This window comes from Erythranthe guttata, chromosome 4, assembly GCF_056151865.1.
Source record: "Erythranthe guttata isolate IM_541 chromosome 4, IM_541, whole genome shotgun sequence".
In the NCBI taxonomy this organism is placed as follows: domain Eukaryota; kingdom Viridiplantae; phylum Streptophyta; class Magnoliopsida; order Lamiales; family Phrymaceae; genus Erythranthe; species Erythranthe guttata.
Window position 1 is genome coordinate 19,496,071 of NC_142536.1, and position 21,211 is coordinate 19,517,281.

General features: G+C 37.3%; 5 protein-coding genes across 8 annotated transcripts; 2 read left to right on the forward strand and 3 right to left on the reverse strand.

The window, feature by feature from the left end:
- Positions 1-204: 204 nt before the first annotated feature.
- LOC105972455 (dehydration-responsive element-binding protein 1B) lies at positions 205-792 on the forward strand. The gene has a single exon (XM_012997417.2). The coding sequence runs from the start codon at positions 205-207 to the stop codon at positions 790-792; it is 588 nt and encodes a 195-aa protein (XP_012852871.2).
- On the reverse strand, positions 790-3,835 carry IPT2 (tRNAisopentenyltransferase 2). Of its 4 annotated transcripts, XM_088817270.1 has the most exons (12): positions 3,506-3,815; positions 3,372-3,426; positions 3,215-3,294; positions 3,023-3,091; positions 2,709-2,781; positions 2,469-2,596; positions 2,303-2,377; positions 1,726-1,986; positions 1,636-1,692; positions 1,463-1,538; positions 1,198-1,355; positions 790-1,084 (listed from the first exon to the last, which is right to left on the reverse strand). In XM_088817270.1, the coding sequence occupies exons 1-12, from the start codon at positions 3,698-3,700 to the stop codon at positions 950-952; spliced, it is 1,362 nt and encodes a 453-aa protein (XP_088673396.1). In that variant the 5' UTR covers positions 3,701-3,815; the 3' UTR covers positions 790-949. The 4 variants fall into 4 exon arrangements, with proteins under 4 accessions (XP_088673396.1, XP_012852879.2, XP_088673397.1 ...); XM_012997425.2 differs by having other exon boundaries at positions 1,636-1,986; positions 3,506-3,835; XM_088817271.1 differs by having other exon boundaries at positions 1,636-1,986; positions 3,211-3,294; positions 3,506-3,819.
- A 622-nt stretch (positions 3,836-4,457) lies between these two features.
- Positions 4,458-5,474, reverse strand: LOC148771355 (RAB6-interacting golgin (DUF662)). Its single transcript, XM_088817273.1, has 4 exons — positions 5,190-5,474; positions 5,012-5,122; positions 4,812-4,892; positions 4,458-4,702 (listed from the first exon to the last, which is right to left on the reverse strand). The coding sequence occupies exons 1-4, from the start codon at positions 5,391-5,393 to the stop codon at positions 4,640-4,642; spliced, it is 459 nt and encodes a 152-aa protein (XP_088673399.1). The 5' UTR covers positions 5,394-5,474; the 3' UTR covers positions 4,458-4,639.
- Positions 5,475-8,009: 2,535 nt separating this feature from the next.
- Positions 8,010-12,310, forward strand: LOC105972461 (uncharacterized). The gene is made up of 4 exons (XM_012997422.2): positions 8,010-8,156; positions 8,318-10,648; positions 11,415-11,704; positions 11,789-12,310. The coding sequence occupies exons 2-4, from the start codon at positions 8,430-8,432 to the stop codon at positions 12,058-12,060; spliced, it is 2,781 nt and encodes a 926-aa protein (XP_012852876.2). The 5' UTR covers positions 8,010-8,156; positions 8,318-8,429; the 3' UTR covers positions 12,061-12,310.
- Positions 12,277-20,545, reverse strand: LOC105954313 (pleiotropic drug resistance protein 2). Its single transcript, XM_088817269.1, has 20 exons — positions 19,962-20,545; positions 19,626-19,746; positions 19,266-19,354; positions 19,060-19,144; positions 18,647-18,937; positions 18,476-18,566; positions 17,295-18,195; positions 16,860-17,020; positions 16,646-16,749; positions 16,394-16,550; positions 16,201-16,281; positions 15,528-15,652; positions 15,111-15,443; positions 14,468-14,758; positions 14,023-14,106; positions 13,808-13,941; positions 13,492-13,719; positions 13,227-13,398; positions 12,886-13,140; positions 12,277-12,793 (listed from the first exon to the last, which is right to left on the reverse strand). The coding sequence occupies exons 1-20, from the start codon at positions 20,333-20,335 to the stop codon at positions 12,521-12,523; spliced, it is 4,350 nt and encodes a 1,449-aa protein (XP_088673395.1). The 5' UTR covers positions 20,336-20,545; the 3' UTR covers positions 12,277-12,520.
- Between the last annotated feature and the right edge of the window lie 666 nt (positions 20,546-21,211).

Consider the following 21,211-nt stretch of genomic DNA (forward strand, 5'->3'; position numbering starts at 1 on the left):
CTCCCTTTACATACAGATTTTTAATTTTCGCCATATTTTCACTAATCAAATAATTTTGACTTCAAAACACGTGATTTATTGCAACAAATTCAAGATTCTTTTCACTTCAACCAAACGTACTATATATATATATATATAAAACTACATTACATATGCACACATATGTAAAAAGCCAATCTTCAACCTCATTTTTGTAGAAAGCCAATGCTCACTCCATCCAAGATCAAGAAAAGGGCCGCCGCCCCCATTGGCCGCCGGAATTCATTGAAGAAGACGTGCCACCCGAGTCAAAGAGGAGTCCGGCGGAAGAACAGCGGATCAAAACACGCACGCACATCAGCTTTGGCCCCACCATCGCATGGTCATCAAAACGCGCAACTCAACTCACCAGCCGTGCACACGTGTCTCCCCCATGCCACGTCATCATTATCCCACCGGGCCGGTTTCCAATCATGTACCTGTGGTTGTCTTAATTCAGTGAGGGTTTTGGAAGAAAAGCAAGTTCTTGATATTGACCAAGTGGTTTCTGAAGCCTGTAATAATAGTGTGAAGTTCGTATTCGATCAAGAGCAAGAAATTAGGGTTTCCGAGTTGGGTAGTAACTCGGGCCGAGTCGTCGAATTTGCAGACGAGGAGGAGATTTTTAACATGCCGGTTTTGTTGGATAGCATGGCGGAAGGGATGCTTCTCACTCCATTAGCTATGAAGAAAGGCTTCAATTGGACCCAATATTATAATCACGACGAAGACGACGACAACGATGCCATGGGGTTGACTTTGTGGGTTGACTAATAAGAAATTGCACTTTATATACGTTGGTATAGAAAGTTTCTTCATGCAAAGAATAATTAATATACGAAAATACAGTCGGTCCAATTTTACTGCTTCAATACATATAAAGAACAGAAGTTACAGCCGAAAAATAAAAAAAAAAAAAACCTAATAAAAATTACTGTTCTTCGTCAAATCGGGAATGAATGCCCGATTTTTTTTTATTAAGACGTGATGCTCGTTTACGATGGGTTCGGCCCTGTTTATGCTGTTCCCATTCATGTGCACCTCTAAGCTCTTTGTTGTCACATGCCTAACAAAAAAAAAAAAAAAAAAAAAAAGACAAATATTTCATCAAATTATGTTTTATTTTTTTTAGTTTCGAGAGATTACGAAAACGAGTTCACTATATATATGTATAGTAACCTCACAAACATGTAGGGTCCACAGGTCCTTCTGAGCCACTTTTATTTCTTCGTAACCATTTTTACTCGTTTCGGAATTTGAAGCTTTATCTAGGAAAATTCTGATTATATTCACGGATGGTTCCACCACGTTTACACCCCACGAAGTTTCTGAAGCGCCTATAGAGAGGGGTGAATTCTCGATTTTAAACTAATGCAATGAAATAATATTACTCGGTATTTATTAGGATTATTTTTAGTGCAGAAATAGTAGATTGAAGGCGTACTTTGCAAGCAATTTGTCACATCGACGAAATGGATGCTCCATCCGAAAAGCATTTGAAGTCGACCGAGTCTTCTTTTCTGTTGAGTATTAATTAAATAAATTAGCAAATAATGAATAAAAAAATTAAAATGTCATAAATTTGAGCAAATAAATAAAATAAAATATTTTTCTTACTTGGCGACGAACAAGTCTTCTCGTATTTAATTTCATTTTCTCAATAGCTTCTTCCAACACGAGTTTTGTTCTTTCCTCACCAACACAATCCATGATTTGACTTGTACTACTTTCTTGAAATTCAGAGTTCTGACATTTTAAAAAATCCTCAAATTCTCTTACACCAATTGCTTGTCTCAATCCTCGTGTATAATCGGCATTCATATTGTAAATATCACGAACTTCTTCAAGTAAACCGCCACAAACCATTAGATCCACCCTTTGATCCACATATCGATCCAATGCCGAAAGAGATGCATCCACACATATAAAGCAACAATCGTATCTTAAATTATCCGCTCGACCCCATTTCTGCCCTGCCATTTTCCATGTAAGAAAAATTACATGAAAATGGTACGATATTTACTCAATGCTATTTTTAAATAAAATGCCTCGTTTGGGAATATTGATGGGATTGCTTGAATTGGATAAGATTAAATTGTCCAGGATAATCAATGAGTGATTTATCTTGTGTTTCGGTATCATTCATATGGTTGATTAAATTCAGGGCCCGGTTATAATCACGGGCTTAAAACTTAAATCACAAAAAATCGGAACATAATCAACTACCATATCGCTATTGTTATTCCCAAACGAGGCCTAAAGAAAACCTAGTAGTAGAACAAACCTGCATAGTATTGCCTTGGAAAAGTTTGCTTGGCAGTACACCGAAACGCGAATATAAATTTAGATATTGCTTGATCTGCAACCGTTGTGAAATATATATCATGGGACTGAAGACTATATCAATAAAAAAAATGTAATTAAAAATCTCAATCGAGTTATTTCCTCACCTTCCTTTGGTCGTTTGGATGAATTCTGTTTGCTGCAACTGGATCAATGTCTTTAAGACGACTATAAGTATAATCATCACAACTTTCGGTCCGCAATCCAAATTCAGAATCCAGTTCTTCGTTATTTTCTGTAAAAAGAGCAGAAACATGTTATTCTTGCAGCTGATTCCCTATGTAAATACGAAAAAACAGAACAGTGAAGTAAGCTTTCATGTTTTCAATGTTTCATTTTTTTTTTACCTGGAAGATCGAATAAGCAATTTGTTTCGAGATCGTCTGCATGGTCATCCAATAGGAACTGACTAACAAGAGCCTGAATAAAAAAATATATTTATCAGCTTAGAAATAAACGGCAAGACAACAAAGTGCAACGATCAAGAATATTCATAACAAGGATAAAACGAAAAAGCACAAGAAAGCTAAAAGTGGATGTGATTTACAAAAGGTTCAAGAAAATACGAGTTTCTGGGGTCTTCCAGCGATCGATAAATCGGAGAACAAAGATATGAAAAAACAGTTTAATATAACAAGACGAATATAATACAGCAGCTAACCTGGATATAGTAATTTGTTCCACCTACTATAACGGGCAAGCAATTACGAGATGATATCTCATCAATTAGCTGGAAAAAACAAAAAAAAAAAAAAAAAAAAAACAGAAAAAAACAGATGCCAAGATATCAGAAAATAAATCTGGAGAAGAAATGTAAGTACATACATACATCAAAATGTAAGTACATACATACTTGAATAGCCGAATCACGAAACTCTTTAGCAGTGAATTCAACATTAGGGCTAATTGTGCCCAGCAAATGATGAGGCACTCCTGTCAAAATTAGCAAATTTTATCAATAATTACAATAAACCTACAATTCAATTTTGCCCTAAATAATCATTGAAAACCTTTACGCTCAAGAACAGGGACTTTGTTGGTAAGAACATCCAACCCTTGATAAACCTAAGACAAAATCGAATTCATCAACAACTACAAACACTTTGCAGCAAAATTATACACGGATAAATACATGGGGTGGTACCTGCATGGAATCGGCGTTGATAATTTCAATCGGAAAGTGGGAAGCGAGGTCTATGGCTAATTTGGATTTGCCTGCTCCGGTGGAACCCATTATCACCACAATCTTCGGCTTTGCGTTCGGGTCATGGGTTGAACCCGGATCCGGATTCGGGAAAATGCCCGATAATTGCTCTTGAGGTGTGGTTTCGGCTTCCATTGTTGTGGGTTCCACTGGTGTCCCTCCGCCGCTGCTGCTCTAAAAGCGCCGGCGAGAATCAGGGTGGAGTGAGAGAGAATGGGCCGCGCAAATATTTTTGGGCTTACAATTGTGCCAACGGCTTATCTGGCCCAATTACGAACTCGTTAATTTTTAAATTTTTTTAGGGTAAATTACGATCAGCCCCTGAGATAGTCTCAAATTACGAAAAACCCCTTTATGTTTGAGTAATTACAACCACCCCTCAACTATGAATTTTCTTACAAGGTCATCCTTGCGGTGTCAAATTTAATGGATTTTTCTAGATTATGTGGAATATTGTTCAGTTTGTACCCGTTATACCCCCATTTCAGCTCTATATTTTGAAATAAAATGATCATAAAATATGTTTCTTGGCTTGTAAATATCTGATTGTTGTGCATCTGAAACTGACTTTTTACACAAAACAAGTACAAATCGAAAAAATTCCACGGAATCTAAAAGATTGTGTTGGGGTGGACGTTTAAGAAAATTCATAGTTAGGACTGGTTGCAATTACGCAAACAAGAGAGATTTTTTCGTAATTTAACCTCACTTCAAGTGGTGGCCGTAATTAACCGGTTTTTCTATTATTAATTATTGGATATAGAAAAGTGAGATACTTTATCTTATGCAACTTTGCTTTATGGAAACAAAATATAAGTCATTATATAATCAAAAGAAATAATTGTGACCTCAATTACATGAACAAACACATTAGTACAACAATACACATCACTTTAAAGTTTGTCAATCTTAATCATCAAAAAAATAAAAAAATAATAATACCGAAAATAATAACAAGCCGGTAAATACAAAATAGAAACAACAAAATAATAACAAACCAGAAAATCAATAAATTGTTAATTTAAAAAAAAAAAAAAAAAAAAAAAAAAAAAAACAAATGTTGGTGAAGGCATTCTAAATGTTCTTGCAAAGCTCCTCCAGTTTCTTGAACCTCAAATTCTCACTTTCAGTTACCAACTGCCAACAACAAATCAAACATATGTAGTAATTATTAATATTAATGTTAATAATAAAATAAAATAAATCATAATTGGTTAAACTAAAGCATAATTCTAATTATTTTTACCTCCACTAATTTGCCAATTAGCTGACCCTTTTCCTTGTTCTTCTCATTAAAAGCCTCAACAGCTTCTTTGTATTCTTTTTCCTGTCAAATATTATAAAAATATTATGCTATTGGTGTAGTGTGTGTAGATAAATCAAGGTTAATGTGGTAAAAAAAAAGGTTAATGTGGTAATTATACAATTAATTAATTAATTAATTACCTTCTTGTGGCAGTTAACTCCAAACTGCTTCAAATCTCTAGTAATCAAATCAATCCTCTTACAGACAATTGCAGCCTCTTTCCTCATTGGATCAGTCAATGCTTCAACCTCCTATAAATACAATTCATTAAACAAAAATCAAATTAAAAACATACACTTTTAATATTTCCAAACTTACCCCTCGAATTCCGACGAGTCTTTTCGTTTCTTCCTCGGCTCGGCTTAACTGAGCCTGGACTTTCTCCCTGACCTCACTCTTCCTCCTCTCGATTTCTTCTTCCTTGGCGCGGAACGTAGCCAGGGCCGATTTCGTCATTTCCTCGTCTCGTTCTTCGTTTACGAGCAAAGGGCTCTCGACGTAATTACTACTATTGTTCTTCATTTGTATATGCAGCTTTTGTATGTTTAAACTGCCTCCAATGTTGTTGCTTTGTCTCCTATATATTTTACTTTTGTGGGTTTTTATATTATATAGTTAGTTAGATACACACACACACACACATGTGTGTGTGTGTGTAACTTTTGATAAGGAGCAGAAATTTGCTGGCATGTTTTTACAGCCTGCTGCCAACACACAAGGGAACTTTAGTACTTTTGATTTGTTTGATGATTAGTATGTTTGTTTGTGTGTGAAATGATTTCTAGGTAATATTAAATGTTATGTATAGCTTCCTTTTTGCAAACTTTTAGCAGTTTACAGTTATACATTTTCAATTATTGATTTTCAATTTCGCATAATTTTGAGTAATAATATATTTAGGGCAAATTACGGTCATCCCCTGAGGTATGGCCAAATTACGAAAAAAAAACCTCTTGTTTGGGTAATTACAGACAATCCCCTCCTTTTAGATATTTTTACATCAAATTTAGGGTAAATTACAAAAACCCCCCTCTTGTTTGGATAATTACAACCACCCCACAACTATAAATCTTCTTACACGTCCACCCTTGCAGTTTCAAATTTAATGGAATCTTTGAGATTGTATGGAATACTACCACTTTTGTACCCATTCTATCTCATTCGAACTCCACATTTTGAAGCAAGATGATCATAATCTGTGTTTTTTTGCTTGTATAGATTGTGGTGCATCAGAAACTGTATTTTTACACAAAACGAGCACAAACTAGAGCACATTCCACTAAATCTAGATGATTATGTTGAATTTGACACCATAATGGTAGGGGTAGATGTAATTATCCAAACAAAAGGGTTTTTTTCGTAATTTAACCATACCTCAGGGGGTTGGTTATAATTTACCCTAAAATTTATGTAACTCGATTAACCAAAGCAAATCGTATATTCAGTTCGGTAAACGGTATGAATTGTTGGTGTACCGAAATTTCGGTTCGATTTTTTCGATATAACATCCCTAAATTTACCTCTGTAGGAGTTTTTTCGTAAGATTATACATAATTGAGGAAGTGACTGTAATTACCTAAACAAGAGGGAGTTTTCATAATTTGACCATAACTTAGAGGTGACTGTAATTTACCCTAATATTTATTTTAACATATTTGTATCAAAATAATGAAATATATCAAAAAATTCATATTAACTTGAATAGTATATTTATAAACAGGCCCGTTCCTAAGAATTCGGGGGCCCAAGGCGAGCTATGTAGATCTTGGAAATGGGGGCCCCCTAGCAAGGGCAACATTGTCTTTTTTTTTGTTCGAAGTAATATAACATAGTAGGTTAAAAATCTTGAGGGTACGGGGGCATCGCCCCCGATTTTTTTTAGAGGTGTTGAATGTAAGTTTTACACTAAATTTATATTTTCTTATGAGGATTTTTATGGAATTTTATTGATTGAATGATGCTTAATGACTTGGTTATTGTATTTTAGGTACAAATTGAAGAATTGGGAGTCTAGAGGATGGAACGGTAGAGAACAGGCAAGAAGGGAAGACAATCAACCACAGACCAAAATAGAACTGAGACGGCTGTCTGGAGATTTCGGCTGATTCTCCAACGGCTGTCCCGAAAGGAAAAAAATCTAATAGAAGGTTGAGACGGTAGTCTGAGAAAATGAACTAAATTTCGGACGACCGTCCAAAGTTCTTCGACTGCGCATTAAATGAATTTTAATTGCACAAGGAAGCTCCTATATAACCAAGTCTTAATTACACCTATATAAGATAACCTCAATTACGAAAATCTGGACGCAATCTTAGAACGAGATAACGCATAATCGAAGACAAAGACTTGACGAACCTTCATTATAGTTCTTCTTTTATTTCTCTTTTTTAATATATATATATATATATATATATATTATCAATTGGGGGCCCCTAAAATTCATAAAAAATCGGGGGCCCGAGGCGACCGCCTTTCTCGTCTTCCCTCAGAACCGGGCCTGTTTATAAATATACCCACATATTTTCAATATTTACACATTTCCGCCAAATTGTCGTATCCCCATTTTTAGTATGTGTCGTTTCCTGTGTCGGTTTCCCTGTTTACCCCGTCTCAGTGTTTCCTTGTCCGTGCCACGTAGAATGAAAAACAATAATGTAATTTTTGTAAAATATAAACATTACTATCATGAAAACATTAAATTAAAAAAAGGGTAAATTACAAACACCCCCCTGAGGTATGACCAAATTACAAAAACACCCCTCTTGTTTGGATAATTACAACCACCCCCCTCAACTCATCAAATTTAGTGGAATCTTCGAGATTATATGGAATATTATCACTTTTGTACCCGTTTTATCCCATTCAAACTCTACATTATGAAGCAAGATGACCATAATATGTGATTTTTAGGTTGTATATATCAGTTTGTGGTGCATCGAAAACTGTATTTTTTACACAAAGAGTACAAACTAGAGCACATTTCACGGAATCTAGATGACTATGTTGAATTTGGCACCATAAAGGTAAGAAAAAATCATAGTTGAGGGGGGTAGATGTAATTATCCAAATAAGAGGGGTTTTTTTGTAATTTAACCATACCTCAGGGGGTATTTGTAATTTACCCTTAAAAAAATTACTAACTAATTTAATTTTATTTGGTTGGTCGGACTTTGCCCTAAATCAGACGATTGCAGTTCCCTCACCTCTACAACCATACAACTCCCCAATCACAGTCTGAATCGAAGTTCCAATCACGCTGTAGAAATGGTGCCCTCTTTCCTAAAGGTTCGATTTTCCCGCTATATCCGATTGCAATGACTTGTTAGTAAAAAAAAAAAAAAAAAATCAAAACTTTTGAATGAATTTTTGTTGAATATTTTGGGGTTATGGAGTTTTAGAGATCGGGATTTGACAACGCAGTTCGTTTTTTTTTCTTCTTTCTTTAGGTTTTAAGTTTCTAGGGTTTGTTTTCTATGCCTTTAACTTCGTAATCGAATCGGGTGTTAGCTGAACAACGTAGTTTCTGCAAATTTTTTTGTTGTCAATTTATTGACGACGATGGCGGATAGGAGGTATAGGGTGAGTAGCAGGGGTGGGTCCCGGTCACCTCGGCGACACTCGCCCGGGTCTCGTGATTATATTCCTTCAAAGCGTGGAGAATATTCCCCCGATACTCGTCGTGGGAGAGAGGAATATTCTCGTGAGGCCGATAAATCACGAAGAATCAACAGAAGTGACCATTTCGAAAGGGATTCCGCTCCGAGGTTTACAGAGTACGATAGCAGGGATAAGGATAGATATGTGGTTGGTGGTAGGCAATATAGGAGCCGGAGCCCATCGATAATCGAGAAACGGGGTAGTTTCGGTAGGGATTATGAAGATGCAAGTAAAGGTAGATTTAAGGATAAGGGTTTTGTTGGGCGTCCGAGTATTGATTACCAGGGTTCTTATATTGGTGGTGATTCGAGTTTAATGAAGTTTCAAGTGGATCGCCTTATAGATGGGCCAAGAAAATCGGATCATCCCAGCTTGAAGGATTATAGCCAAGCTCGTCACTACAATGGTGTTGGTGATACTAAAGTCACTAGTGGTGGAGAGAGGGATTATTATCCGGGTAATCATTACTCGGAATCGGGTCGACCCGGATTACCGTCGGAATCGCAGTATCTGGATAGGGTCAAGCCCGTCCCCCTAGAATACGAGAGGGGGAGAATGACGCACCCTCGTTCTTACAGATTGGGTGATGGTGGTGTTGAACGTATACCCGCAAGTAATTTCGGTGGTGGCAATGGTAGCAGCAGCCAGATGCCATCTGTGGCATCACGGTATTTGAACAATACCGATACTGATAAATCGAGATACGTTCATTTCCGGGACGAACTTGCTACGGAGAAAAAATACGGTGGCTTGCCCGATCGAGAATCTCACCCTTTTGAAAAGAAAAACGATACCAAAACAGAAGGAAGAGAAATATACAAATTCAAGAAAGAAGACGACCTTCTTTCTTCACGAGGCTATTTGAAGGGAGATTCCGACTATATGGCATCATCGTCATCTCAGCCTAAGGATTATGTTCCGTATTCATCACGGATTTTGAGGGAGGGGTTTAAAAGTTACTCCGGTAGTAGAGAACTTAATACGCCGTCTGATGTGATTCGAGGAGGGAGTGGATTGGCTTCTCAGCCTATTGGCTTCGATAGATACAGTGAAGAGAAGCAAAACATGTTCTCAAGGAGTAACTCAAGATTAAGTATTGGGTTGCCCGAGGAGAAGCAAAGAGACGAGCTGTATGCAGGATTTGGTCGAAGCAAAATAAGGGGTATGAGTACAAGGATCAATGATGTTGAAAACGAATACAAAGACGAGTTTGTTTATCCTTCACCTTATAGCTTCTCTCCTACCGAGTACTTGCAGTCGACATCTGATAAATTTGATGCTAGTGGATCTGTGCGTGTTAAAAGGCAAGATCTAGATATGTTGGGTAATGAGAGCTCTCTCCTCAATTATGGAACTGAAGAATATTCTGGATATGGAATTGATAGAACTGAGGCGGATCGTTTTGAAAGATCGGATATCTTACAACCGAAAGCATACGACCCCTCGTTTGGCAGACTTTATGAGAGCTTCGATGAACCCTCTGAGAAGAGGTTGAGACACAAACATGTGAGGGATGAACTGTTGTCCGAGCACGATGCCGGGATCAGAATATCCACTGACAGGAATGGTGCTAGGAAGATTTACAACCACCAAGTAAATGCAGGAGATGAAATTGATCTTTTAAATTTGTCGAAGAAGAAGCCCAAATATAGCGAATCTATCTACGAGGAAAATGACCGGCCAGCCTCTTCAAAACGGCGTTCGGTCAAAACCCGTTTATCTGATTCTAGAGACGTGAAGGATCGATTGGGACCACTTCCTCAAAAGCTGCACGTTTTCCAGCGTTTGGTGAGAAAAAATAAGCCTTCCATAAAGAAGCGTTTGGCACCTGCCCCAACAAATAAACGTTCTCTTCCATGGGTGAAAAATCGGACTAGTGACAGAATTACGACAATCCAAGATGATTCGGATGTAATTCCTCACGAGCTTGGTGGGGCCCACTTGGAAGATGATCTTCCTCGTGCGAAGCCTGAGCCTTCGGAGAAGTCTCGGGACTTCAAGCAGATGATGAAAAGCGCGTTTTTCAAGTTTCTGAAACAGATGAATGAGACGCAGACGAGAAGAAAGATGTACACGGAGCGAGGAGAAGCTGGTAGTTTAAAGTGCATTGTATGCGGCAGGTCTGTGAATTGTTTACCTAGTGGAGATAAACTGCTAAACATCTTCCCGTTTTTTTCATTGTGCTTAATTATTTTTAGAGCGTTCGAGTAAGCATTTTTTACTGATCTCATGTCATTATTTCACATGAGATCATTCATCATTCACCTAACTTCGAGGAATCTTTGTCGTCATGCAAATGCAATCCCATGGGAAGATCACGAGAAGTCAACTTCAAATTCTAGTGTCATTCTGTGATGGAAAGTACAAAATTATTATTTGAGCTCCCGATTTCCTCCGAGTAGAGACTCTCTTTCCAACAGTGTTGTTGAGAATTTTCACTGCTGGCTGGTCATCGTGCGTGTGTGTGTTTTTCTATTATCGTTAGTAATAATATATTTTAGTTTATTACTATGTGGGTCCCACAGGAGGATAGATTAAGTATGTAGCATTAGGGGTAAAAATGGAATTCAATGTCCATGTGCATAGAGTTCGGAAATAGCAAAGACAGCATCAGTCTTTATAACGTTTTCCGAAAGAATGTTTAGTATGGAATTTGGGATTAGTGTATGGCTGGCATAGTTGGCGTTGGTTGAAGCATGCAGAAGTAGGGGGAAAAGAAACAAAGCACAAAATTGCGTCTTGTTTGATATTTTCTCACTAAGATACTTTATGTTGGATATTTTGTGTTCTTTCTGATATGAAATGTTCTCGTATGTTTTTTCTGATATATTCCTTCGTAACTCAAAAGTAGTAATATTTATCTTTGTTGGCCAAGTGTTGTTTCAGCGACTCGGACGAGTTTGTAGAGACAGAAAGCTTGGCAATGCATGCGTTTACGTCGAAAAAGGCTGGCCTTAGATCTCAGCATTTAGGGTTGCATAAAGCACTCTGTGTGCTGATGGACTGGAAGTTTCCAGAAGATTCGAGCAGTGAGTGGCACTGTGAGCCCATTTCCAGTGCCGAGAGTTCCGCTTTGAAACAAGACATCATTATTTGGCCCCCAGTCGTGATTGTTCATAACACTACCGATGAAGGGGTTGTTCTATCGACCGAAAACCTGCATATGAAACTCACAGGTCATATTTTTTCTCCGATTCTTTTTTTTTCAATTTTTTTACGTTGTTTCGGTTATTTTCTAAATTGTTTATATTTTCGTATAGAAATGGGATTCCAAAGCATTCTTAAAGTAAGCAATGGAGAACCTGCAAATCAAAGTACGATGGTGGTGAAATTCAACGCTACACTTTCTGGATTACAAGAAGCAGAGAGATTGCACAGAAACTATGTTCAATCGTCGGAGAGAGAAAAGGAAGATCTTTTGTACGCTCATCTGGGAATTGCGGAGGATCTCGATAAACTCGACTCCGACACCAAGAAACGGTGTCTTTTGAAGAGCAAAAACGAGATTCTCACCATTGTGGAGAATTGTTAATGCTAGGTGAAATATAATTTGTTTGGTTGGATGTAAAATGCTAGGTTGAAATACCAAATTACTTTACATTAGTAGCATTTTATTTCCAACCAAACAAATGGAACTATTTTTACCTCGTACTTTGTCCAGTCAATTGTTTTTCTTGATATAATCATAGTCTTGGTGTTTTGGATTTTGAAGACTGGAATTTTGTAATTTCTTTTTGTTCACGAAAAATTGGAGAAATCGGAATGAAATACATTGATCAGAATCGGTGGAATTCGAAGATTCCGTTTCGATTTCCAACCCTAAATATACATAATTATTAAAAAAAATACAAGGAAAGTAGTTACTCTCCATAAACAGACAAATGTATCCCAATAAACTTCAAAACAAGATCAAAACCAAATTAAAAAATATGTAAAAAAATATTATGGAACAACATTTCCCAAACGAAAACCTCAAAATTAATTTCTCACAATCATCTTCTTTGAAAGTTGAGGAACTTAATCCCGTACGCGAAAACGAGGAAGAAGAGCAACACCCATCCGACATGCGCAAACACCACCGGGATAAGAAAATCATGATCGTACCCTAATTCCTCTTTAAGAAACTGATTCACTTTCATCGTTGCGATATTTCCCGTTAGCTCAAGATCTCCTGTTTGGTCTCCTATTTGCGACGTGAAAATCCCGTATATTGTCCATGCAACCGGCGAAGCCCAGTAGTACCATCTCCACCATATCGGTATTAGCTGCAATTATTCATAAAAAAATATATAAACATATTTGTTCATGTCTTGATTTTTTTACATATATATAGATATAGATATAGATAAATACTTACGGGACGTGGGATGAGAAAACCGGAGAACAAGTTCCAGAAGCTGAGAAAAAAGGACATAACAATGGCGGCAATTTGATATCCGGGAGTTAAAGCAACGACCATCATACCGTACATCGAGAAATAAGTGAAGCACATAAATATAAAGTAGTAGAAATAGAAGAATTTTTCTCCAGTCCACTGATATCCAATCATCGAGTAGAGAAGTAACGAGTACACTAATGTCTGAATCGCGACATAGATTGTCTCGATCGCCACCTGTAATAATAAAAAATAAAAAAAATTACACCCCACTAAATATTTTAGGACACCATGTATCAAGAAAATGGGTAAAAAAAATTTACCTGTGCAAATGCGTAAGGCAACTCCGAGTACATTCCAGCGGCCCTTTCACGGTAAAAAACGGTTCTTTCGACTGCGACAACTGATTGAACTGCCGAAGCATTTGATGCTCCCAAGAAAAGAACAGCAGAATACGTTGCTCCCAATAGATTAAGCAAGTCTTGTTGCCTGTGTCTGATTATTTGAAAGATAAAAAAAGGTGTGATTTTTTCGTTGTTTTTCTAAATTAAATATGATTGAAAAAAAAGGGGATTTTTTTTAGCTTACATTTGATCTCCCTTTTGCCAAAAGATAACGCCAAACATAACGCCAATAACGACCGTCGTGAAGAAACGAATAGCATTGTACTGCGAGTTTCTCCAGTATGACCAATGCTGCTTCCAAAAGCAAGCTTTGCACTGAGTTAAAAAAGATTGCGAATATTGTGTCGGAAAATATAAATCCGATGATCCAGGTGGCGGATTGCTCAGTTCTTTTATCAGTTCTTGATTCCTCCTAAAAGAAGAAGAAGAAAAATATAAAATCAAGAAATAGTATCGAAATTATTGAGGCATGCATTTTGTCTCCGGTTTTTTTCGCTTACCGATAAAGGGCAGAATTGGCATAAACTTCGGCAAAGTCAACATCGAGTTGACCTTCAGCAGCGGAGGAGGTGACATCCAACATCCAAGTAGCTGGATTATATCCTTCTTTAATCTTGGCTACCCCTGGAACAGCCTGTGTATAAAACATTATTTAAATTCAATATTTCGGATTCTTACATCAAATTTTCGTCGAATAACAAAAAAAAAAAATCACCTCAAAATATTCGACAAGTTTGTGCGATTGCCGACCGAGTGGTCCAGCGTAGATCACTTGTCCTCCTCTCTTCATCAACAGCAGCTGCAGAGGGAGTAAATTAGCATATGTTAAAACAAAATGCAGTTATTATTTGATTATTGTAAGTAGACATGTCAAATGACAATTTTACCCCTTACAATCTGGTTCCGTCCAAATTTTGAACGGATATAGGGGCAAGATTGCGTAAAAAAGTGTTCAGGGACAATTTTACCCCTTTCAATTAGGGTTCCGTCCAAATTTCGAACGGAAACAGGGGCATGATACAACAAATAATTGAGTTCAGGAAAATTTGTGCAAAAACAGAATTGATAAGGTGGCAATGTGCAAATTGACATATAAGTTAGGGGGGGCAAAAATGGTATTTCGCCATCTATGTTATTATTATTATTATTATTATTATTACCTCATCGAAAGCTTCGAAAATATCGATACTAGGTTGATGAATGGTACACACGACCGTACGACCGGTGTCGACCGTGTTTCTAACGGTTCTCATAACGATAGCAGCGGCTCTTGCATCGAGGCCCGAAGTGGGCTCGTCCATAAATATTATCGAAGGGTTCGAAACTAACTCAACCGCTATCGTGAGCCGTTTCCTCTGCTCCGTCGAAAGCCCGTCGACACCCGGAAGCCCTACGAGCGCGTTCCTTATCGGGTTAAGCTCCACCAACTCCATCACCTCCTCAACAAACATCTGAAAAAAAATCATAAAAAATAAATTAATAAATATTTCTTTTGAAAAAAATTACACCTCCCATCCCCGAGGTTAGTTCATATTACACCCAGACACCCTCAGGTTTGGTTTCAGTCACTTTACCCCATTTGACCGTTGGGCGTTGACTAACAGAAAAATGACGATGTCAACGAATAAAATTGACTTTTAATAAAAAAAAAATATTCTGGTGAGGATAAAATTGTCAATTGCTGCATTTGAGTTGATTTGTAATAAAACGAAACTTCAAGGGGGGTATATATAATTTCTCAAACTTGAGGTGTATATTTGTAATTGTTACTAACTACAGGGGAGGTAAGTGTAACAAACTTGCCTTTCTGGTTTCAGTATTGACGTCAGCGGCGAGACGGAGCCAAGCAGAGTAGAGGAGAGATTCGTAGATAGTGACGTAAGGCGAATGGATATCGTTCTGTTCGCAGTATCCGCTGACACGTGCGAAGGTCGTTTGGTTTTTGGGATATCCCGAAACGGTGATTGTTCCTTCTGTGTAGCCGCCGGTTTTCCGACCGGCGAGAACGTCCATTAAGGTTGTCTTTCCGGCGCCACTCACGCCGACCAACGCTGTTAGAACACCTGGCCGGAATGCTCCGCTGGCGTCCCGGAGAAGCTGGAGCCTCTCGTCGTTCACCCCTTGCGTCTTCATTTCCTGAATTTAAAAAAAAAAAATCAGTTTTTTTTTTCACATGTTAGTGTGTGTATCTGTGTGAGAGAGAGAGAGAGAGGGACTGACAGCTGGCATATCGACGTAGTAATTGACATGGTTGAAGGCTAGAGAGAGGGGTTGAAAGGGCAAAACCATCCCTCTTTTGGGCTCACTTGCAGTTGCAGTTGCATTCATCTCAGACATTTGAACACCTGTTATTCATCAATTACAAATTACTAAGTTTTTTATTTTTTGGACATAAAAGAAGGTTGTCTTTAAATATTGGGTAAATTACGATCAACTCTTGAGGTAATGTCAAATTACGAAAACACCCCTTATGTTTGTGTAATTACAAACCACCGTCATCATCGGCTATGAATTTTTTTATACGTCCAGTCGTCCACCTTTACGGTGTCAAATTCAACATAATCTTATGGATACCGTGGAATGTTTTTTAGTTTGTACTTGTTTTGTGCAAAAATGCAGTTTATCATGCATCACCGAACATTTTATTTCAAAATGTGGAGTTCGAATGAGGTAAAACGAGTACAAACTCGAGAATATTCCACATAATCTAAAAGATTCCACTAAATTTGACATCGCATGAGTGGACGTGTAAAAAGATTCATAGTTGAGGGGGTGGTTGTGTAATTATCCAAACATGAGGGTCTTTTTCGTAATTGTTCCTTACCTTAGGGAGTGGCCATAATTTACCCAATATATATATATATATATATATATATATATATATCTCACACACCTTGAGCATTTGATGTAATCTGTCTCTTTTTCTTGCTGTCATCACTTTCATCACTTATGATAGCTTTATTATCACCAAGAGCTGAATTTTGAGTACACAAAACAGTTAAAATTAAGTCCAAATAATGATTAAAAAAAAGACAAAATAAGAAATACGAAATACGAAAAATCGAGTAGTTTAAATATATACTTACGGTTTAAGTATGTCAATGCTCCGATAAAGAGGACGTTGAAAAGAAGAGAGAATCCGAAAAGAGCCATAATGCAAATCCAGTACCAAGATTCTGTAGTGAATAAACCTCTGTCCTTAAGTAGTGTTTTTCCAACTGTTGGCTCTGATCCATTTGTAGGCTGAATTTCAAAACAAATAAATAAACCAACATTTAGTTGTCATAAAATGCGTAAATATACTTTCGAAAATTTTAAGGATATATAAATAAACTTACTGCACTCCATCTATCATCGAGAAACTCGTTGATGGCGATAGCATTTTGTCCGTACATCATAGGAGAAACGTAGTACCCCCATATCATCCAATCTTGAATATCATCTGCCAAAAGAAACGGGAATTCGAATTTCTTACTAACGATCGATTTTTCCATCGAGTATTCTAATAGTAATAGAAATTGAATTATTACAAAAGTGAATTTTGTTAATTACCTTTTGCAACAACAAAGCCTCCCAAAACGAAAACAAGCAACAGAGCGAAAGATCCGAGCGTATTAGCAACAACTTGAGTTCTTCCAGCTGCTGCGATAAAACGGAACAAAGACAAAGCCATTTGATGCACCCCGATAAATGCCAAGAATTGCTTGAAGAACCTATAAAATGTTGTATTAATACCAAAATCAAGAAATCATCCAAAAAAATAAAATAAAGGTTTTATCGCATTCGACACCCCTGTATTTTCTCTAATAGCAAAAACACCCATATGGTTCTTTTTTTTGCAAACTGCCCCCTAAAAACTCATTATTTAGGGGGTTGTATGCTAAAAAAAGCATTATAAGGGAGTTTTTGCTAATATTTATGACATAGGGGTACTATATGCAATAAACTAAAAAAAAATCATCAAATATTTCATTTGAAAAATCTTACCTAACAGGAGAAGGTGCAAAGCCAATGGTGTAATAAGTAAGCACAATCCACAATCCCGATTCCAGTACCGAAATCGGAATACGAAGAACCCAAATCGGAAGAGCAAAAGCCCAAGCGGGATAAAACAAACTATCCCTCTGTTTGAAGAAAACGGGCAACCGAAAAACCGTCATCGCCAATTCTTGCATGCCGTTAAACATAACATTGATAAGACTAAAGAACAGAGCTCCCCAAAACTTCGAAGCATCAACTATTTGACCCGATTTCATCTCCGTCCTAAGAAAAACCGTTAGAGCGATAGTGGCCATTATCGTAATTTGCGTGGTCTTGAAAATATAAATAAACGAGCTCCGTTTCATCAATAGCCATTCCCTATCAAAGCAAGCTCGAAAAAGCTCCCAATTCGAAATCCCGTATTTCTCCTTCACTAGAGCCGCGGGGTGAGCTCTCGATTTATCGTACGGTACTCTAAGCTCGTCCACGAAATTTTGACCGATGTGGAAAGAATTGAACGCCTGCGCGAATTGAGAGACGGGGATATAACGGTAATTTTGATTCGTCTTGCACCAATATTGCTCTTGGTCCCTCTTTGAGGTGACTTCTTGGAGAAAATCGGCCACTCCTTTTCTTTCGGGGCATTTGAACCCCATGTACTCGAAGAATTCTAGAACGTTCTCGCGTGGGCCCTGATAGACGATCTCACCGTCGGATAGAAGGATGACATCATCGAAGAGATCGAACGTCTCCGGTGCGGGTTGTAGTAACGAGATCACCATTGTTATGTCCATTATGTGAACCATTTGTCTCATGAATTTGACGATTTGGAAAGTGGTGGAGCTGTCGAGCCCCGTCGATATCTCGTCCATGAAGAATGCCTTTGCCGGCCCCACTAGCATTTCTCCTGCATTTTTTTCAAAATAAGTGTCGTTTAAGATTGATGCACACTGATTAAGAAAGTTATTAAATAGCAAAAAAAGTCTGATTTGACAAATTTACCCCTTTATGGTTTTTTATTTTCTATTTATCAGTTTAGGGTAAAGTTGGACAAAAGAAAATTGTTATACTTTGAAATTCTAAAGTGACAGTTATTTTGAAATAACAGAGGGAGTAATATATATTTATTAATATATATTTATTGAACATAGATAATTAACATTTCTCTAGAATATATATTAACGTACCGGTGGTGACACGCTTTTTCTGTCCACCGGAAATACCCCTCCGCATGTCGTCTCCGACCATAATATCGGCACAAATGTCCAAACCTAGTATCTGTTCAAGGTCATATCAAAATATCGGTTTTTTGTCACACAAAAAAAAAAAACGAAAATGTAAGGAAAAAAAAAACGAACCTTGAGGACATAGTCGGTGATCAAGCTCGTTTCTTGGCCAATCAAGGCGGTGGCTTTCATGAATGCATCAATTTCGGGATCGGGTTTAATACCGGCTTCTTTCTCTCTCCTCGATAATTCCACGAGCATTTCATACCTCGTTCCAACTCCCAAGCATCTACCGGAGAAATCTAACGTCTCTCGAACTGTCATTTCACCGTAGTGAAGATCGTGTTGACTGATGTAAGCGCACGTTCTTTGAGGAACGAATTCGTGGAATTCATGCCCGCAGTAAGTGATTTTGCCACTCACCTTTTATTCCAAAAAAATAAAAAAATCAAGATTAGTTATATATCGAGAAAATATTGAAATAAATAACCGAATTGATCGATATATTCGAAAAAGTTTTGCACACTAATTATATTTTAAATTACCCTCATATCATCATCTGGTTTTCCTGCGAGTGCTTTCAACAGAGTCGTTTTTCCCGAACCCGGTGGCCCGAGAAGCAGCGTCATCCTGAAAATTTTTAAATCGTCGATTTTTTTATTTTTTTTCGAAAATTGAAAATCAATTAGCAAAAGCCAAAAAAAAAAAAAGAAACTTGTCTGAAAATTTACAAAGGTGATTAATTAATTACCTTGATGGTCTAACAATTCCACTAATATCTTGAAGTATCTTAACCACTCTTTTCTTTGATGGAGAGAGCCCAATCATGCCTAGAGCAGCCTATGATTATCACAAATCCAGGTTAATTAGCTAATTAATTAATGATTTTAAATTAATTACTACAACAAAATTAATTACATATCATACACAAATAGTAGTAATATAATCCTGTCTAAAAATCAGTTATACTTATGTATTACTCATGTTAGAATTAGACAAACAAGTCGACAAAATCGAAAAATATGAACTATATTTTTTTGTTCGATGAACCAAATATTGTATACTACTCGAAAAATAACAAATTCGAAATATAATAAAATAAAATATATACCTCTAATGTATTGAGGGTTGAATTGATGAGTGTAGGAAGTGCTCTTGTTCCAACATAAGCATCTCCTTCTATAGATACATTCTGGAATCTCACTTCAATCTTTGGAATCTCAATTCCAACCCTATTAAAAAAATTAAATATTTAAAAAAATCCACATTAATTAGATTATTTTTTATATACAGTAGTTAAACTTCTATAAATTATTACAGTCAGGACATACGAAATTCTATTAATTCAGCGAAATATTAATTTAGTACGTTTTTACCGAGTCGGGACGGTATTTTTTTTTATTTAAGTGAGGTTATTAATTTATCGAGATTTTACTGTATACAGTACCTGTCGGTTCGGTTTCTGAGTCTGTGTAAGAACTTGTCGTTGTCGTCTTCGACGACTTTAAGGATGCTCTCCATCAGCAGTTTCTTGTCCTGCACGCCGAGGTTCGCCACGTCGACTTCGGCGTGGACCATCCTGCCGTTGCTCATGACCTGCTGGAGCACGCCTTTTCTCATCCTGTCGTACGTCGGCAGCCGCTCGATGGCGGCCCACCGGAGCTCCTCCTCGTCGTCCTCCTGCTGCCGCCGCGTGCTGCTCCTCATGAAAACGTCCGGCTGCCCCTGCCACACCTCCCTTATGCTCTGCGACCGCCAGCTCCGCTTGCTGCTCGCCGTCCGCGACAGCTCGTCGCCGCCGGCCACCAGCCCCGCCGCCATTTCCGATTGATTTTCTAGAGTGAGAAACGATTTGACAAGAGTGAGAGAATATATTTATGGATGCATGCAGTTTCTCTGTTTGAAAAAAACTGAGAAATTCAGATATTTTCTTGAGAGAATAATATTGTGAACGTGTATATATACATATTTATATATGTATATATATAGATACATATATGTGTGTGTATGTATGACTTAGGTTTCTTACATAGTACAGTTTGATGGTGGTGGCGGGGTGGTAATATGGGACTGAAGTCTGGTCAAAATTAGGCCACAAAAACAGAGGTGCAAGCATTATTGACAAAAGGGTTTTTAATTAGACACGTGGCACGTTGGCATTGGATGGGTTAGTGTAATTTCTTGATTAGATTTAGTAAATACTAAATAGTGGCAGTTATTGTTTGACTCATGATGAAAGGAGAGAGGTGTTTGGTTGTGCTATGCTGACCAGCTGACAGAAACTTCTTTTCCAGACGACGTCGTTTTCCTTTTGTTGGCTTAATAAATAAATATTGTTGGTAGATAAGGACGATTTGGTCTTTTTACCTTTTTGTTCATTTATTTTGTTAAAAAAATAGATGGGGTGGTAAATTACTTTACAACTTCACTTTTTAATAACAAAAGTATTAACTTTTTTTTTTTTGAATTGCATCTAGTCATTTTGGAGTTGAACTCTCGAATAAAAAATATAAAATAATAATTGAGTGTTATTAATGCCTTGAGCACTTCATCGTGCATAAGAAGGTTATTTCTATATTACACTCGGTGAAAATTATATCGGATGATTTTTTACCATTAATCTACACACCAAGAGACGTTATAGATATTGCACCGTCAGATTTAATTTAATTTTATTATCATTAAAATCAAGATTTT

Excerpts from the sequence above, each read along its gene's own strand:
- LOC105972455 (XM_012997417.2), top strand. The coding sequence starts at position 205 with ATGCTCACTCCATCCAAGATCAAGAAAAGGGCCGCCGCCCCCATTGGC.
- IPT2 (XM_012997425.2), bottom strand. The coding sequence starts at position 3,700 with ATGGAAGCCGAAACCACACCTCAAGAGCAATTATCGGGCATTTTCCCG. Across the intron at positions 2,782-3,022 it reads GAACAAATTACTATATCCAG|GCTCTTGTTAGTCAGTTCCT; the intron begins GTTAGCTGCTGT and ends TTTTTTATTCAG. Across the intron at positions 1,539-1,635 it reads GAAGACTTGTTCGTCGCCAA|AAAAGAAGACTCGGTCGACT; the intron begins GTAAGAAAAATA and ends AATACTCAACAG.
- LOC148771355 (XM_088817273.1), bottom strand. The coding sequence starts at position 5,393 with ATGAAGAACAATAGTAGTAATTACGTCGAGAGCCCTTTGCTCGTAAAC. Across the intron at positions 5,123-5,189 it reads GACTCGTCGGAATTCGAGGG|GAGGTTGAAGCATTGACTGA; the intron begins GTAAGTTTGGAA and ends TTGTATTTATAG. Across the intron at positions 4,703-4,811 it reads TAATTGGCAAATTAGTGGAG|TTGGTAACTGAAAGTGAGAA; the intron begins GTAAAAATAATT and ends TGTTGTTGGCAG.
- LOC105972461 (XM_012997422.2), top strand. The coding sequence starts at position 8,430 with ATGGCGGATAGGAGGTATAGGGTGAGTAGCAGGGGTGGGTCCCGGTCA. Across the intron at positions 10,649-11,414 it reads AAGTGCATTGTATGCGGCAG|CGACTCGGACGAGTTTGTAG; the intron begins GTCTGTGAATTG and ends GTGTTGTTTCAG. Across the intron at positions 11,705-11,788 it reads CCTGCATATGAAACTCACAG|AAATGGGATTCCAAAGCATT; the intron begins GTCATATTTTTT and ends ATTTTCGTATAG.
- LOC105954313 (XM_088817269.1), bottom strand. The coding sequence starts at position 20,335 with ATGGCGGCGGGGCTGGTGGCCGGCGGCGACGAGCTGTCGCGGACGGCG. Across the intron at positions 18,567-18,646 it reads TCACCGACTATGTCCTCAAG|ATACTAGGTTTGGACATTTG; the intron begins GTTCGTTTTTTT and ends GACCTTGAACAG. Across the intron at positions 14,759-15,110 it reads TCAATACTGAAACCAGAAAG|ATGTTTGTTGAGGAGGTGAT; the intron begins GCAAGTTTGTTA and ends ATTTTTTTTCAG.